At 32.2% G+C, this 17717-nt stretch overlaps 2 protein-coding genes across 3 annotated transcripts; both read right to left on the bottom strand.

The window, feature by feature from the left end:
• Positions 1-1928: 1928 nt before the first annotated feature.
• Positions 1929-4894, bottom strand: LOC100777249 (uncharacterized). Of its 2 annotated transcripts, none has more exons than XM_014774767.2 (4): positions 4284-4894; positions 4062-4175; positions 3513-3806; positions 1929-2585 (listed from the first exon to the last, which is right to left on the bottom strand). In XM_014774767.2, the coding sequence occupies exons 1-4, from the start codon at positions 4731-4733 to the stop codon at positions 2385-2387; spliced, it is 1059 nt and encodes a 352-aa protein (XP_014630253.1). In that variant the 5' UTR covers positions 4734-4894; the 3' UTR covers positions 1929-2384. The 2 variants fall into 2 exon arrangements, with proteins under 2 accessions (XP_014630253.1, XP_014630254.1); XM_014774768.2 differs by lacking the exon at positions 1929-2585 and adding an exon at positions 2946-3267.
• A 5284-nt stretch (positions 4895-10178) lies between these two features.
• Positions 10179-11552, bottom strand: LOC102659885 (transcription factor MYB35). The gene is made up of 3 exons (XM_041014673.1): positions 11423-11552; positions 11191-11317; positions 10179-10671 (listed from the first exon to the last, which is right to left on the bottom strand). Exons 1-3 carry the CDS (start codon positions 11550-11552, stop codon positions 10179-10181), a joined length of 750 nt encoding a protein of 249 aa, XP_040870607.1.
• Positions 11553-17717: the final 6165 nt, after the last annotated feature.

Genomic DNA, 17717 nt, shown 5'->3' with positions numbered 1-17717 from the left:
GACTTAGCTAGATTTACATGAGTTACAATTCATGTACACTAGCTAGATTAAAGGTTATTTGTGGTTGCATTCATCAAGGGGTTACGCGTCAACCAATTTGGTGAATCTTTGGTGCATCATTGGCTAGAGTTATTGGGGAAAATACATTTGATGGCAACATGTCACATTGAGGCTGAAGAGGTTATGGTGAGGAAAAGGGAGTTGGAGAAGAAGGAAGACATCTCAGGCGTGAAATCATATTCAGCTTGAGAATTCCTTAAGTCAAAGTCGAGCTAAAGTAAGAGACAAGAAGCATGTGAGAAGAAGATATGTACTTAAACCAAGAAGGATGTGAGAAGAAGATATGTACTTGTTAAGGATCTTATGCCTCTTAATACCTCTACAATACAAACTATTGTGAGATGTGAATTCAGCGAGATTGTTAAGCTTCCTACATAAAAGTAGAGGATGATAGCTTAATGTCAAGCATGATAGGTTGTGCACCCTTTCGTCTCAACAACTAATTTGGCTGTTGAGATCGGATTATACTTAGCCTTTTTCACTTAGTAGAGCTTAAGGTTGGAAGGTTGTGTACTTTCTTGTCTAGTTGTTGATCAGTAAAATACCTTGACATGGAAATCTTTGGTCAACGTTTGGGACCCATCCAATGGTGAAATTCAAGTCCTATTAACTATAATAGTACAAATTTTAAAATGTCAATTGTTTCACTATCAGTCTTATCCATTGTTGCAAAGATATCAGAGGACATATTAACCCGCGATAAGGGGAAACTACCCCTTAATAACCTGAGAATGGACTCGATGATGGTTAGGCACATATGATTCTAAAAAAATATAATGAAGAAAAGGAAAGGGAGGTGTATTTATCAATAGGAGGTATAAATAGAAATAGCCTATTTGAAAAGTCCAGGGGGCTTTCCAGGAGGGTGGGTTAAGAACTCAACATTAACATACTCTTGGTGCATGGAAGTGTGAATTTGGGCCTAACTAATGTAGTAGGGATCCATATCTAAATTCTGATCTAGAACAACAATAAAGGGTACGAAAGTAACAATCAATATTCTTGTGGGACATTGAAGCTTTAGGTAGATATTGTTTATCATAATTTTTCACTAAACATTAAAGAATTTTGACGTTGTGAGATCATGTTAAAAATGAATTTATCTTAAACAGTGCTATAATAAATTATACCATTAGGTAGACTTTTGAGGTTTTGCACAAAGCAGCCCATTTCATTGTGAATCGATGTATGATAACTTTCTTTTTAGAGTACAACAACACAAACTTTATATACCTTTTATTCCCACATAACTTTATAACACAAACTTTTATATCACCTTTTATTCCCCACCGCCAAGTGACAAGTATCTAACTGCGTAGGGGGATATAAAAGAAAGCTCATAGGAATTATGTCCTACATTACATCTGAATTTAATTAATAATAAAATAGTAAATAGTCGCCGGCAAGAATTTTGATTTTATTGATTTTTTTTTATTTTTACCAATTCTATTTATTCTTTCTAATAATAAAAAAATATTCTAATACACTTCTACTAGTCTTTATTATAAATTTATGTACAATTTGACTTTCAATTAATCGAGTGGTTTTAATTTTGATCAGTAATTGAGTGGGTTTAATCTTTCAATAGTTGATTATATTAGAAAAAAACTTAAAAAATAAAAATAAAAAATACAATCTAAATAGAAAAAAAATGCAAATAAACCAAGAAAGAGTTCTGAATCACCCTTACATAGGAATGTTTTCACAATTAATGAGAACAGAAATGCATTACCATTTGAGGGTTTTGTTTTAATAAAAGAAATTAACTAATGATTCAATTATATAACATGTATCCATTAGAGAAAACAAGAGTAACTCATTTTGCTGCATATTTCATGAAATCATAAACAGGCTGGACAGATCCAAAATAACCATTAACACCGAGTATTGACAGAAAGCGGCCCAAAAGATGAAAGAGAACACTTAGCTCAGATGCTAAGAACAATTTCTAAATTAGGAAGTATATAAAAGGTACAATCCCTAGATACTTCAGCATTGTTCCTAATGACAACTTAAACCCGCTGACAAGTGAAAAACATACATGTTTCAATGTTTTTAAAGGGTATGTGTATTGTAATTGGAAATCCTGCTTAAGAAAACAGCAAGACAGACTTTGGCACTATAGCTCATGCTAGGCAGTCCTTCAAGCTTTTTTTCTCCTCAAGTGGAAGAAACAAAAAATATGGATATAATTCTTAGTAGAGGTAGAGATCTTCCTAGCATTGCTCGTTGAGAAAATTATGTACATCATACCAGAGTTCAGAAATTGAGAATGATAACAGACTCAGAACACCGATATTGTCAAAAGGAAGAAGAAAGCTTTTCTACTTCCATGGACTTGGCTGACGGGCGTCTCTGAAAACAGAAGTGCCACCAGATGCTGCTGGGGAAGGGGATGATGCAATGTAACTAGTTCCTGACACAGACACTGAAGGTAGGTTTACGGGATTTCCCTGATGACCTGAGAGAGCAAAGCGTGATGGACTACCAGCAGCCCCGATATTTGCCCGAGAAGGATGTGAAATCTTCATAGAAAATGTAACAGCTAAGCATCAATATGTATCTCGTATATGATGAGAAAACAGGGCAACTCAAGGTAACATCCTATTTAACGGTTCCAGCTTGACCTTTACTTGTATATTCAGTTGAAACCAGCATACATTATATCATTTTCAAAAAGATATGATTATATGCATGCATCAAGGTAGTTATTAAGTAACCAGCAAAAAAGGAGAAAGAGAATATTGAACGGCTGAAGTAAAGCCGAGTGACATGAAAGCAACCTAGACAATGACACAAAACAGCAAAAGTATGTTCATACTCTATACAAATACAAGCTAGTTCTTAGAACCATAACAATCAAAAGTAACAGACAACAAAGTAAATGAAACAAGACCATAAGTTCAATTTAGCCTCTGTAAATTCCAATTAATACAAATTCAACATATTTTGGTACTTTATTCAACCCTTTCCAGAACTGAGTCTGCAACTAGTGGGGCTAAATCAGATGCAAGGCATTTAACGTTCAGTGAGTAATTTGGGTTTAGTAGCCTAAGTTAGATTGATGGAATGAAGTGAAATGGAATGATATTAGGTTCTATTGGTTGGATTGTTTAAAATTGAATAGAATGCATTCCAATTCATTCCACCACCCAATTCTTGCCCTCCAATTAAGGGGTATGCACAAAACCACTTCTTTTTCAACCACTGCATAATAAAATAACCAAACAAGAATAGTAACTAAACTTCATTTCGTTCATCATTAGATATCCAAACACACATAATAGCTAGCCTTCCATAGTTCACCCTCCTATATCCACCCTATAATTCACATATATATTCATCACAATAACTTCATCAAACAAACTACTATTTGCTAGGAACCAAAGGACAAGTAGACAAACCGAAACACATCAACAACATGAACTAACAGTAATAACCAACACACTTACCACATTCTGTTGAAGACTAGGGGTCCTCCGTAGTGGGGACTCTGAAGAAGGTGACATACTACTTGTCCGAAGCACATGGCGAGAATGCATCGTATAGTTAGCAAAATCATCCCCTTCACCACCATCCACATCAGCAGCAACAAGATTTCCCTGGGATCCCAACCTCGGGGGCATATGCCTAATCATCAAACCAGTATCATTTGTTCCATCCCCTTGAAGTGGGACCGAAGGACCATGCATTGCAACTACTTGCATACTATTTCGTCTCTTCAACTCCTCCTCCGCATTCAGAATCTGCCAATCAACACAACCAAACCTATCATTCACAAAATGCAAAGGAACAACACCGCTAATTAATACCAAATCCTCTGCACAAAAAGGCACGAACGACAAGTGACTTTTTACTTTTTATCATTGAACATAACAAGTTATTAAAAATTGAAAAACAAATTTGATATCTGAAGGAAATCACAATGGATCAACACATTAATATAAAGTTTTCTTGGTTTCATACTATTTAGAATTTCTCAACGACAAACCATCATTTACCTGCTTCAACACCAACACCAGGTTATGTTTATTATCATTCAACCCTTGCAACTTCTCCTCAATTTCCTTTTTCCTTTTCTTCTTTTCATTAAGCTGATCCACATTCTCAGCGACCTAGCCAAAACAACAAACAACGCAATCTATCACCACCAAACGCAAGAATCACTTAAAATTAAGAGATTTAAAGCAATAAACAATTCAGATAACACGAAAACCGGTTACCGGCTCGGTCTGCTTTTCCTCCGAAGCGGCGACACCGTCGGATGGTTTTTTCACCGAAGCCTCGTCAATCTTGGAATCGAGCTGCGGTTTCTCTGAATCAGATCCAGCGAGCGGTTTCTTGGCGGAACTAACGGCGACGAGCGGCGTTTCTTTGCGATATCCGTCTTCACGGGCGACGGTGGTGGAAGGGCCTTCGCCGTGATTAACGGTAACGGTGGGAGGTGGTTCGGTTTGGGAACCGTTGGGGAGAGGGGTAGGGGTAGGGTTAGGGTTTGAGTTTTGAAGGCGCGAAAGTGCCTTGGAGCGACGAGCGAGAAGGGATTTGAAGTCTTTGAGAGTGATTTTGGGGGCTGGCATGGGCCATCGACGGGGCACGTCCGGTACCCGGTGAAGGTTCCCTCTGTAAAGCGAAATTGCCACCATGCTTAACTCTTCTTTGTTTTTACTCATCTTTCGGAACAGAAATTGGGTTCTTATATAGGTTTCCTACTACAGACAAACAATTAAAAATTTTCAAATATATTTTTGTTGAAGGCTTTAGAATCGTTTAGATAGGCGGAAAGAAATGAAAACAGAGTGAATTACCATGAAATGAAAATAGAGTGAATTATACCATGAAATATCTATCATGCCTGTGTGACACAGTTGTATGCTTGTGTGTTAATGTTTTTTTATTTCATTATCACGTCTTTATATATTAAAAATTGATATATTTTTATATATTAATGTGTATATTAAGTTTATTATTTCCTTTAGTTTGTCTTTTAGTGAAAAAATTACAAGTAACTTTTAAACTTGATTCAAATGATAATTTGATTCCACTAGCTACAAGAAAATTTGTCATTGTTTCTTAGAAACTTCTCTATCTCTATAAAATAAAATATTATTTTGTATATTTAGAATTTTTAAAAAAGTGAACCAATGAATGGCACATGAAGATTTTTAGAAACTTAGTTTTATAATTAGGTAAGGTGTCCTTGTACTCCCTTTTTTAGTTTAGGAACTTGGTTTGTTTAATTCACTTGTTCATGAACACAATGGCTTCCCAAGAATGGACATAATTTACATTTCAACATGAAAGAACATGACTAAAAAACTAACAAAGAGAGAAAAAATCACTAAAATATGACGCCTATAAAAAAAATGCTATAGAGACCACCCATTGCTCTCCACACTCTAGTCTAGTCTCATACTATATACTTTATACCACTCTCTTAACGACTTTTGTTTTTCTACTTTTATTTCCATTTAGTGAAAGTGTACACAATTTGGGATGCAACTTTTTTTATCAAATAATAACATAACCTTACATTGGCAAGAGATAGATGTAGATCCATAAAGAATGTCAAGTTTTCCTAGAATGATAAATAAGTATTTCTTTCCACATGTCTACTTCTTTCTATATGTAAATGGGCAAATATTCACACACACACACATTGCCTCATGAGAAAGATCCTATTGCAATGTGCACATATATTATCTCTCTTGTAAGTATAATGAAGACTATGAATTTCTAACATTCATAGCCAATAATTGTAAACACAGATTGTACAGGTTTCACGTGGATATTTTAACTGCCAACACACACACACACACAAAAAAGTCCTAAGTTCTCCCCCTTTCTGTCTTTCTTATTTAAGCATATCATTTTCCCCCAGCCTCTACATTGCAAACAAAAGAAATGGGTAAGAAAAATTTAGAGGTTTCTACAATAATAATTTCTGCCCATGTAGATCATTCTTGGCAATTTACATTAGGACAATTTAAAAGGTCACCCACCTTATGACGTAGCATTTTGATTATGGATGGAAAAACCTTCAAGGTACAAAACATGTATAATCATCGGTTATGATTATAGACCGTTTTAAAATCAAAATCACTTTTAAAATGATCAAGTATCTAAAATTAAAATGATTTTTAAAATTTTAAAAATGAGCAGTTTTAATTATCAAATTTCAACCAACACAGGTACTTTCAAAATAACTATGACTTTTAAAATTAACAAATATTTAAAACTAAAATGAGTTTTAAAATTTAAAAATGATCAGTTTTAAATTCCAGTGTATTAGAACATGGTAAATTAAAAAGAAGTTTTAAAACAAAGGAAATGGGTTACTTAGAGATTACTTGTTTTTTTTTTTTTAGCATGAATGAGAGATTAAAAAAAAATTACCTGCAAATCTAATGTGTTACTTAAAACTGATTTATTTGCATGAGCAATACACATTCAAAAAGGGTAGCTTCAAAATATAAAGGGTTTTAAAATTAACAAATATCAAAATAAAAATGAGTTTTAAAAAATGGACAGTTTCAAAACTTGGTTTATTAGATATGGCAATACACAGTCAAATGGAAAAGAAGGTAAGCATCATGAGACAAAATTATTGAAATAAATAATCTCTTTCAATTTTTCATCAAAGATAATAGGGCCTCCTTTGAATTAAATAAATATTATTATAGAGGTAGAAGAAAAGAAAATAATTAAAAAAAGGCCAAAGCAGATATTAACACAAATAAAATATCAGAAAAAAATTATAGTTACTTGTCACATGATTCACAAACAATTTTTAAGCAAATGTGAGTTACAATTCGTTCACTTTCACAATGCTCATGGCAATCTTAAGTAAATATTCACACAGAGTTCCAAGTTCACTTTGTTTGGTGCTTGGCTCCTTAACCTTTGCTAGTACTTTCTTGAGAAAAATAATATGGATATATGAATATTTTCTCTTTATATAATGGTGTAGATTAAAGCTATGAATTCTGTTAAAAACAACATTTTAAAACTATGAATACCAAAATTTGCTTACCAAGTGTGTACCCCTAGTTCCGATGTCTGGCACCTTCACGTTTGATTTCATTTCTGCAAATAGAATAATTGCCATCATTATTTAATTATAGTGACAAAAGTTGAAAAAAGAAATGAAAATGAACGATCCTAATGCATTAAAGAATATACAGTGGTGATTTTTAAGCTTTTTCTTTAAAATAGAAAATAAATTCTATTAACTTAAAGAATACACGGCATCAACATCCTTCTTGGCATTCTTTTTGGCTTCCAAGCTTTAGATGAGGATAAGCTTAAAGGATTTTGTTACCTAGTGTGGAGAACTGCAAGCATGAGAGTATATATGTTAAGGGACAAGGCAGTGTGGAGAAACTTCCATGCATGCGGTGGGGAAGTGAGTTTGACAGAAGCAAAACAGTACAATGTCCCCAACAAAAGGTCCTTGTAAAGAAAATAAAAATCAATGTTAAAATGTAGGCGCCATTGTAACGCTTTCATTTTTGTTATTTTTTCCGCTCAAAAGTCTTAATTCAATTATTATTATCATATGTATGTATAACCTGATTTAGAGAAATTTTGGTGGGCTTCTCCTAAATTCACTCTTAAGCCACACCAACGTATGCTATGCCCCTTCCTTTCTTTTGTAATAGAAGGATAAAATGTTATAATTCATGATGAAGAGTTAATGTACAAAGACAATACCAAAAAAGTGGAGTTGGCACACCAACATTGTTGTGTTTGCTTCTTGCTTTTCAGACTTTGCATTATATATGACAGATCGACCCGCGAAAAATTGAAATGAATCAAGGTGAAAGGAGCAAGAAAGACAAATTTTTGAATTAAAGAAAAGAATCTTTTGGTGCTTTAGATTTGAGATAGACGTGTTTCAAGGTTTGTTGTTGTTGTTGTTTGATAAAGATCTACGGTTGCTTCTCGTTGAAACCATGCCTTTTTTCCTTCTTTATTCTTGCGATGAGTTATTGTTTGGTGTTGGCCACGACCATTGACCCACAGAGAAAGAAAGATGATGAGAAAGAGAAAAAGCAGAATACAGAAGAGAGAACGGGGGAGCCTGTACATTTGGAAGTAGTTACTTACTTATGAGTGGTTACAAATATCAAGTTCAGTTACAAAATATTAAGCAATTGTAAGGGTAAAATATTAAGTGCAGTTTCTGATTACATTTTTTACTCGTTGTATCCTTTACCTGCTACGTTAGTGGAACGGGATTGTAATAAGGAATAAAAGTCTCTAATGAAATGTGTACACGAAAAGAAGGTATTTTTTTAAGAAAAATAGTCATTTTTATTTTTAAATATGTAAATCATTAATAAATCTGTAATGGAAAGATGATTGAAATTCAAATGTTAGTCCTAGAAGCATATAAAGTATGATAAATCATTTTTTTATTGGCACAATCAGTTAAGCACACTTGTTGCTTATCTAGATAGCTTACTTAAGTGCTACACCTTCAAATCATTCCCTTCAATAAATTTTTTTTGTCAAATAACATTATTTTAAGCAACAACTCATATAGATAGCTGAATATCCTCTAAGGTGAGTTTAGTTGCAAAAAAAAGAACTCTCAGCATGATTATTGAAAAAAAAAATTACACAACATATTTTCACAATACCAAAATTTGGCTAAATTTTATAATAATTATTTTTAAAATTATATCTAAGATGATTTTTAATTGATTGATATTATAACTTTTTTACATTTACAATATATCAAAATTAAAATCAAATTTAAATCCTTGAAAATTGCATATTATGGGAATTACATTTGAAAAAAAAAAGTTATTTTTTAGATAAAATATGTTTGGAATCCTAAAATTTGAAAAGTATTAATTCATTCTCATAAAAAATTTTATATTAATTTGATCTATGTAGAAATAAAACATTTTTATTGATTCTCACTGATAATCATTCGTTAGACGACTCTTCAACATGACTAATGATTTTAATTACTTTCTTTACCTTTTAAGCACACTCAGAGAAGACATTAGGATTCAATGTTGTTTCATCTTTCTTCCTAATCTCATCCCAAAAGTGTGACAAAATCACCCCAAAAGTGACAAAAAATTATAATTTTTGGAGAAAATTATTAATTCATTTGTAAACAAATTGCATGTGTCTCTTAGCCATGTTAGATTATTATCTAATGGAGTTATTTTTTAGGACTAACAAAAATATGTTTTATTTATATAGGAACCAAATTCATATGAAAAATTTTATGAAGATGAATTTAATATTTTTCAAATTTTAAGAGACTCTAAACATATTTTACCCTTGATTTTTTAAATCGATAAATGTTAATTTTATTACAAATATTAGTTAAGAGATTTAAACACACGACCTCTCTCCCGTCATTTCTTCTTTTACCAATCATTGGATCAACCTTATATGTTGTACCTAAACCCCTAAACCTTAAACCAAAATGAAAATCAAGAGTTTCGTGACTTAAAAATGCTAAATCCTACCTCAATCATCATTTGTCAAGACTAATTGGAATTAATTCCTTGGCTTGGATAGGGCATTTAATTCATGTCGCTATCTCAGGATCCGGGATGATCAAGGGAATATGTTCGATGGAAAAACTTAGGTCCATTTTTCCCTAGTTGGAATCTTAATGCTCCAAACCCCAAGAGGAACTGCTATTCAACACTTGGGGATTTCATCCGCAAACTCCCAATGTGTAGACTTTATAAGTTAGTTTTCTCATTTGTTATTCTTTATATTTTCCATTAGGGAACACCAAAACAAGAACATGCATGATAGACACTGTTTAAATTTAAAAACATTGAGCCAACAAAGAAACTTCATTGATAATTTTAATTTACCATTACGAAGCGAGAAAGAAGATTCAAACTCCCATTTGATATATGTTGATTGTCTTAAATGCAAGAAGGAACAAGGAACAAAAACAATAACATTGCTAACAAAAGCACCAAATTTAATTTGAATTGGATGGTTCCTCCATAAGGCGAGGAAAACTTAGGAACATCTAATTTTCTTGATCAAGCATGGCTTTTATAAATGAAATGTCACGCGATGACGAAAAATGGAAGTCACTACTTGAGGCTTGCAGTGACTTGGCCTCTATCTTATTCCAACAACTTTGTCTGGTCACATCCTCTATTTGGCTCACCAAGTCTTTGTTCTTGGTTAGTAAATGGTATAAAAGCATCTTCCAAGAGGAAGTCATTCCAACTAAAAGCTGAAGAAGTGAAACATGTAGAAGGAGTAGATGGTGAAGAAGTTTTTGACAAGCAATCTTCCCCAAACATAGACACTGGGATGGTCTTGGGTGATAGCTTTGGCTGGTCATTGATGTTTGTAAATCCTTGTGGCAGGGTTTGACGGGGATCTGATCCTAACATCATTGCATCCTTGAAGTCCTTATTAGTTGACGTAATTGGAGTACTTGGTTTCTGGCAATCCCCAATGTTTCCATAGTCAGAAATGAGTTTAGAGAAGGGCTTGTGGGTAACAGGGTCAATTCCCATTTGAGAGAGCTTCTTTTTCAGCTTTGTGTTCCAATAGTTCTTTACATCATTGTCTGTTCTCCCAAGAAGTTGCTGGGCTACTATAGACCACCTGCGACATAGATATTAAGACTACCACCATTCTAATGCCCTAAACATGAAAAATCAGCATTTGTATCTGTCATGAACTTGGGATATAGAAGAATAGATATTACTGTAGATGGTATATTTTTTGCTTAGAAGCGTGTAACATTCAAGGGTGCTCATAGAACAAATACAGCCTAGAAATAAATGGTGTTTTAACATTTGTGCCTCTTTCTATTGCCAAGAATTATCTCTGTAGTATTGGTATAAAACTCTAGAATAAGTAGAACATTCAAATAGCAACCAAGAGAGATATGAGAGAGCAATAATTGCAAGACATTATGGCTAGAGATGGAACAATGACAAAGAAAATTGATGGAAAATCATATGATCTATTTATTTGCATATGCAACAAAATAACGAGAAAGCAAGTGCTAGATGACTACAAACAATACATGGTCGTAGAGGGAGCTGCATTCAGTCACAAAATAATTCAAAAGCATAGAGGAAGCAAGACATAATTGAAGAATTAGGCTACATTATTCACCTGCTACCTATGGCTGCATGAAGCTTCATAATTAGATCTTCTTGGGTAGTGAAGTTGTCGTCTTTAAGATCAGGCCTGGGGTAGTTAGTCCACCTAAGCCTACAACTCTTTCCACACCTTTTGAGCCCTGAGTTAATGGCCCCAGATGCAAAACTTTTAGTTAAAAAGTTTAAACTGAGATTTAGAAATTCCATTAACTTGGAAGTTTTAAAAGGAAAAAAGAAACTCTAACTTGATTTTTTGGGGACAGAGGTCCAATTACCAGATCTATGCTTGGAGCCAAATGCAAGCTTCTTTGTATCTTCTTCTGTAGTCCACACACCCCTTTTGACATTGATTTTTTCACAAGGATACCTTACCATCTTATTTATTAATCCAAGATCTCAAAGGATTCAAGGGATTTAAAAAAGCATATGAAAGAAAAAAGAAAATGTCAAGTTTAACACAAGGATAGAAAGAGGTGTCTTTATGCAGCTTCAAACAACTTTGTTCTGCAAACACTCTTTGTGAGGATTGAGAGAATGGAGGAGATGGGTTTAAAGGTAAGACAAGTATGAATGGAGGAGATGGGTTTAAAGGTAAGACAAGTATGAATGGAGGCAAGGACTGCATGAGGCTTTGTTATGAATTAAACTTAATTTGCATGATGATTGTCATCATTCACAACAAACTTCAAAAGAGAGATGGAGTAAAGAAGACCACTCAATAACACAATACTCCAATTGACATGCCTATATGGTATGCATTTTAAGATCAGGTTTGAATTCGGTGAATTATTTGGTTAAACTTAGATTAAATTTAAATGGATTAAATTATGATTGAAAAAATTTGATTGCTCCACTTTCTAAATGTAAATGACTAACTCTGGCTTTTGATATGTCCTCACAAGTTTGATGAGTATTAATTTAAAACTAAACATTCAACTAATTATATTGATAGTATTAAAGAACCTTCCAATTGTTCTCTTTGAAAACCGTTAGCTATGCGTGATATGTAACATTAAAAAACCTTTAAATGATTGCTAACATCAGAACTGTATAAGATCAAATTAAAAAAATCCTTAAATACATTCTTTCCCCTTCCAATTTTTTTCCTTTTAATATCTGTAATTCTTTTTTTAGTCCTTATAAAATATGTTTGTTTATTTTTCGTTCTTGAAATACTTTAGATAGCACTTGAACAATAAAAAAAATGTTTTCAATAGTAAAAGAAATGTTATCTAAAGCGCTTTAAGAACGAAAAAAAAACACATCTTATAAGGACTAAAATAATTTTTTTTACAGGGACAAAAATGGAAAATACTAAATTGTAGGAACAAAAAATATTTAAACCTAAAAAAAAATCAAATTTTCATATTATTAGTTGAAATAATTTCAGCATTCATTGAAACTTAGATAAGGCCTTATCTGGTTTGATTGTTAATGTTAGGTTTTGAAATTGTTATAAATTAAAACTAGATTTTAATTTTCAAATTTTAATATTAGATTTTAAATTCAAACTATATAAATCATGTTCCACTTTCTCATTACTCATCCATTTGAATTAAATTCTTTCTATTTTCATGATTCTTACTAGTGAACTAGTACGATTGTGTTGGGGGATTAAGATATTTTAATTAATTTTTAATTTTTTTATTAATTTAAAATTTTGTTTAATTATTTAGTAAATAAGTTTTTTTTAGTAGTTTTTAACATTTTTTTATGTCACTTTAAGTAAAAAAATTTAAAATGATAGTTTGTAACTTCTAATTTTTATATTTATTTCTTTTTCATCTTGAATATTTTATTAGATTTTTTTCTTAATCTTTTTTGGTCAAGGTAAAATTTTTAGCTATAGTTTATTAAACCTTTTAGTTACTAAAAACATAAAAGATATATCATATGCATGATAAGGAAAGTGAAGTCTAGTTAGCAAAGTGAATGTGAGAAAGAGTGGAGACTCTCAATGACTTGATCTCTCAACTCTAATCACAAAAAAATTCTCTCAACTCTCTTAATTAATTTTCTTTTTATATTTCCTCTCTTCCCTTATTTCACATTGATTTTCGACACATAATTTATGTGAGTTATATTGACTTTTTAAGATTTTAATTATATATATTTTTTAAATTTAAATTTGTTATTGTAAATATTGCACTACTTGATTTTGACTGACTAACCACACGACTTTTAGCCGAGAGTTGGCACCTAGTCAACCAAAATATCACTCGACCAACATAAATAAGGAAAGATGGAAACCTTATCCACTACTAGAATTATGATATTTTAAGTCGGTTAAATCACACATTTTACGACGGTTTTGAACCGTCGTAAAAATAGGCGTCGTAAAAAGCAAAAATAATACAATGATGGTTGAGAGAATCATCTTTGTATGTCACACTTTCTACAACGGTTATTTAAATAACCGTCTTAGAAAGTCATTGGAATATAAGACGGTTATTGCGGTTATTATAATAACCGTCTTAGTATACCCAATAAAATAATGTTTTTCTACGATGGTTATTGTATAACCGCCTTAAAAAGACATGCATACTAAGACGGTTATACAGTAACTATCGTAGATACTCATCGAGGCAAACTACATACTAACATGGTTATTCAAATAACTGTCGTAGTATGTCAAATATACTAAGACGGTTGATCCTACAACCGTCTTAGTTTGTGTTCAATTTTTATTTTTTTCAATTTATTATTTGGGCCTTTTTTTGGGATTTTTTTTTCTGTTGATCTCTGGTATCTTTAAATAAGACGTACATGCCTAAATCTTAAAACATTTGGGTAGCACTTCAAATTTGTAATAGTACAAAATGAAATCAACTAAATGTTACTTAATAGCCTAATTCATAATCAATAGAATTTAGAAGTCTGGGTAGACATGCTAATAAACACTAAATCTGTTTTTCTAATCTAAATTAAATATTGAATATGTTGAACAAAAACATAAATAAGTACAAAGCAATTATACTGTAAAAAGGAATATGCAGATCAATTTACCCAAATAGGTAGAGAACATTGCTTTCAAATCAATTTATCAGTAGGCAACATATCTGCTATATATACTCACAACAAGAATGGTAGAGAACATTGCTTTCTGATCAACAAGAAAAGAGGTTTCAAGGATTAAGTGATATGCCATGACAACTGCACATCGCATGACACATTTGATCCTCTTCAGTTCATCAGTGTGTATACCTTTCACTAAAATTTGCAATTGTAGGTAAAGCCAAAGTTAACAACATCAAAAACTCTAGATAAGAAACATTTTCAGGATGAAAGGCCATAAACTATAATTTCACTTTCATATCATGGTAGACGATGGTAGAAAAAATCCGTAAACATCATAACTAACAAACCACAAGGTGGACAATAAAAATATCAAACGTACACTGCACTGATAACTATGAAGAAAATTGATTTAAAATTTATTGTATACCAAAGTCAGAAAATACTCCTCAGGCATTATACGGATATATAGAAACATTCATTCATTGAAAAATGAGAGCATTAGTAGTTTTAGAAAACATTCTCTATAGTATACAACAACTATTTAGAGAGATTTTTTTAAAAAAAATCTAATGATTTCTCATTGTGAAATGTTAATATGATATATAGTAATTATTCAAATTTTAATTATCAAATAATAAGTATTTTTATCAACTATTTTCATGGGACGTGTACGTTCATAGGAAACATGTATAGGTTTTTATAGTAATTATGTATAAATAACTCAAAATCACAAATCCTTAAAATTTTCTGAATTAAAATCACAAACACATAATTAATACTTAACAACTTGTATCGCTTTTTCTTCTTATATAGTATCATAGTATATCATTACCATTTCACCCAAAAAAAAATAGTATATCATTATCACTTGTATTTGTACATAAATATTCTACAAAAAAAAATTGTACAAAGTAAAGAAAGATATAAAAAGATAAAAGAAAAGAAAAGAAAATAATATAATCAACGTCATGGATGATAAAGAAAAATATTAGGCTGGAGAAAAATTATTATAAAGATGTTATATAAATAATATAACTTCCCTAAAAAAAATATAACTCTAACTATATTTCTATTTTGATTTTAATAAATTAGGTTGACATGGCCATTAAAGAATATATTGTAACATAATTTATTTTAGAATAATGATATACGACACTCATATTTTTCATACAATTAACACATTTGTTTGGTGAATTTTACCTAGTGAACTATTAAACAATGCAAATAGGACATGCAACTTCCTTCATCCGTCTTGCAGATCCATCAGACTTGGAACCTACAAACCACACCACTTAACAGAGCTGCAGAGATAAAATTCAAAATCTAAAAAAAAAATAAAAATTCAAGCCATCTCAACTAAATTATATATTACAACAGATTGCTTGAAACCTGCTTCCAAGTTATGAATAAAAAATTAAAAATCTATATAGTAATTACATTACCTGATGCCTTTCGATTTCTCTCTAGTTCCACCTGCCAAGACATTCACCAACAAGAAAGATTACCAAAGTAACTAAAAGAATTGTAGCTTTCCATGGGCGATAAAACCAACACAAAAACAAACAATATAATGTCCCAATCAGTTACTTGAAGTTTCTTTGCAAGATCCTCATGACTCTGCAATGCAGGTTTACTTGATGACTCTTTCGCACTAGTCAGCCGCTGAGTCACTTCAGCCTATACAGCAATGGAACTATAAGAAACTTAACAACATTGCTTCTCCAGTTAATAACTATTCAGGCAGCAAAGGAAAACAGAGGATCATGACATTAGCAACAAAGCACACACAAAAAAGATAATGCTTAATTAAGTTCTGGAGAAGTCGGATATTAAACTTTGAAAAAATAAATACAAAAAAGTTGTGTGAACAGAATACTTGATGTACATGTGTATCGTTATTTAACGGAAGAAGAATGCTTATAGTCTTCATATATTTTAAAAATCAAGGTAATCCTATCCCTATTATCCACAAATGCAAATATTACATAATTATTAGAATCTAGAAACTTGTTCAAATCAAAAGGCAACATAAATGTTGATTATTACAATGTGATACCTGCAGTCGAGAAAAAAATGTCGGGTTCCTTTAAAAAAACAAGTACTCAAAAGTCTATGCCTATCCTTAGGTTGACCCCCTTATTCCCCTTCCCCAAGATAGCTCTTGTATATGTTGTGCCTAATTAGTAATTACTACCCAGTGAGTTTGTTAGAAACCCCTTTAATTTTTTCTTTTATCAATCTAATACTTTTTGGTTTAATCACAAATTTGATTTCCATATTTTAATTTACATGTAATTACAACCATCCATCTAATTTAAAGTTCAGTCAAACTTATGTGCTTAACATTCTCAACAATCGACCCAATTGCATGAGCAGCTGCAACTCTTGTATCCCAATTTTTAATGCTTAAATATTGAGAAACCTATCATCACATGAAAACACGGTGTTAAAGTATTAATTAATTGATACATTATTAACAATAAGCTAATTTGGGAGTACTGGTACCCTGAATTGGGATGCAATTACCAATTTGCAGTTCATAGGGATAACTACTGAATTATGTAAATATGGTTTAACCACCACTTCATTAATTACTTTAAACCAACACACATGGAATCAAACTACTCAAACCCAAAGTTGTTGTATTAGCATTCACAAACAGAACACCATCATCCAAAGAACGCCAAGATTCTCCACATTCAAAACCATTAGATTCATGAGTTTTCTAACTCTCACTAATTACTTGATTTTTTTGCTCATATTTTCCAGCTTCTATATGGTATCTGTGCATCATAACAGGTAAGAAAGTTGAGTATGGGTCACCAAGGATGTCAACTGAGTACCTATATGGCTGGCGTTTTGAGCCTAATGATAGTGGAATACCTTATCTAACCTACAACTTTGAAAACCCTTCCATCCAAATTAAACAAAATTTCACCGTTTCATTTTCCTTATCCCATCCCCTTCAAAAGAAAAAGCTAGCTATTCTCCAATTCTCCTATTGTTTCGTGTCCTTTACTACTCTGAATCCTCACAACACTCCAGAGTATACACACAACTAACCCAAAAGAAAATAAAAAACTTCAACCCCATCAAGATTTTAGCGGAAAGCCTGAAACTTTCCACAAAATTAAAGAGACCCAGCTTCGTTGTTGGAACAAGTAAAGTTGTTAACCCTTGCTAACTCCATATGTTAGTTTGTCGTGCCCATGGAAATACCCACAACATGCATAAGTTTTAGTCAAATATTTTAGCTGGTTGAAAAGGTAATGAAATGGAAGAAAAGCACGAGAACATACCTTGAAGTAACAGTCCCAAAAGGAAAAGCATAGTGTCCTCGATATGACTTTCTTTATGGCTTTTCCTCTTCTTCGTGGCGTTGGAAGACACTGTGTGATGGGGGGTTTTGTTTTCAAGAGATTGCGGTTGAAGGAGAGGGCGACGTAAGAACGAAACGACGGCGTAAGACTACGGTTGAAGGAGAGGGGGCGACAACGGACGAGAGGGCGACGTATGAATGAA

Source organism: Glycine max, chromosome 4 (genome assembly GCF_000004515.6).
Source record: "Glycine max cultivar Williams 82 chromosome 4, Glycine_max_v4.0, whole genome shotgun sequence".
In the NCBI taxonomy this organism is placed as follows: domain Eukaryota; kingdom Viridiplantae; phylum Streptophyta; class Magnoliopsida; order Fabales; family Fabaceae; genus Glycine; species Glycine max.
This window is presented reverse-complemented; position numbering and strand designations above follow the sequence as displayed.

What these genes read in the sequence shown, in the direction of transcription:
- LOC102659885 (XM_041014673.1), bottom strand. Translation starts at nt 11,552, where the DNA reads ATGGTAAGGTATCCTTGTGAAAAAATCAATGTCAAAAGGGGTGTGTGG. An exon ending in CTCTGTCCCCAAAAAATCAA is followed by an intron (nt 11,318 to 11,422) that starts GTTAGAGTTTCT and finishes CCATTAACTCAG; the next exon opens with GGCTCAAAAGGTGTGGAAAG. An exon ending in CATGCAGCCATAGGTAGCAG is followed by an intron (nt 10,672 to 11,190) that starts GTGAATAATGTA and finishes TCTATGTCGCAG; the next exon opens with GTGGTCTATAGTAGCCCAGC.
- LOC100777249 (XM_014774767.2), bottom strand. Translation starts at nt 4,733, where the DNA reads ATGAGTAAAAACAAAGAAGAGTTAAGCATGGTGGCAATTTCGCTTTAC. An exon ending in AGGAAAAGCAGACCGAGCCG is followed by an intron (nt 4,176 to 4,283) that starts GTAACCGGTTTT and finishes TGTTTTGGCTAG; the next exon opens with GTCGCTGAGAATGTGGATCA. An exon ending in TGGTGTTGGTGTTGAAGCAG is followed by an intron (nt 3,807 to 4,061) that starts GTAAATGATGGT and finishes GTTGATTGGCAG; the next exon opens with ATTCTGAATGCGGAGGAGGA.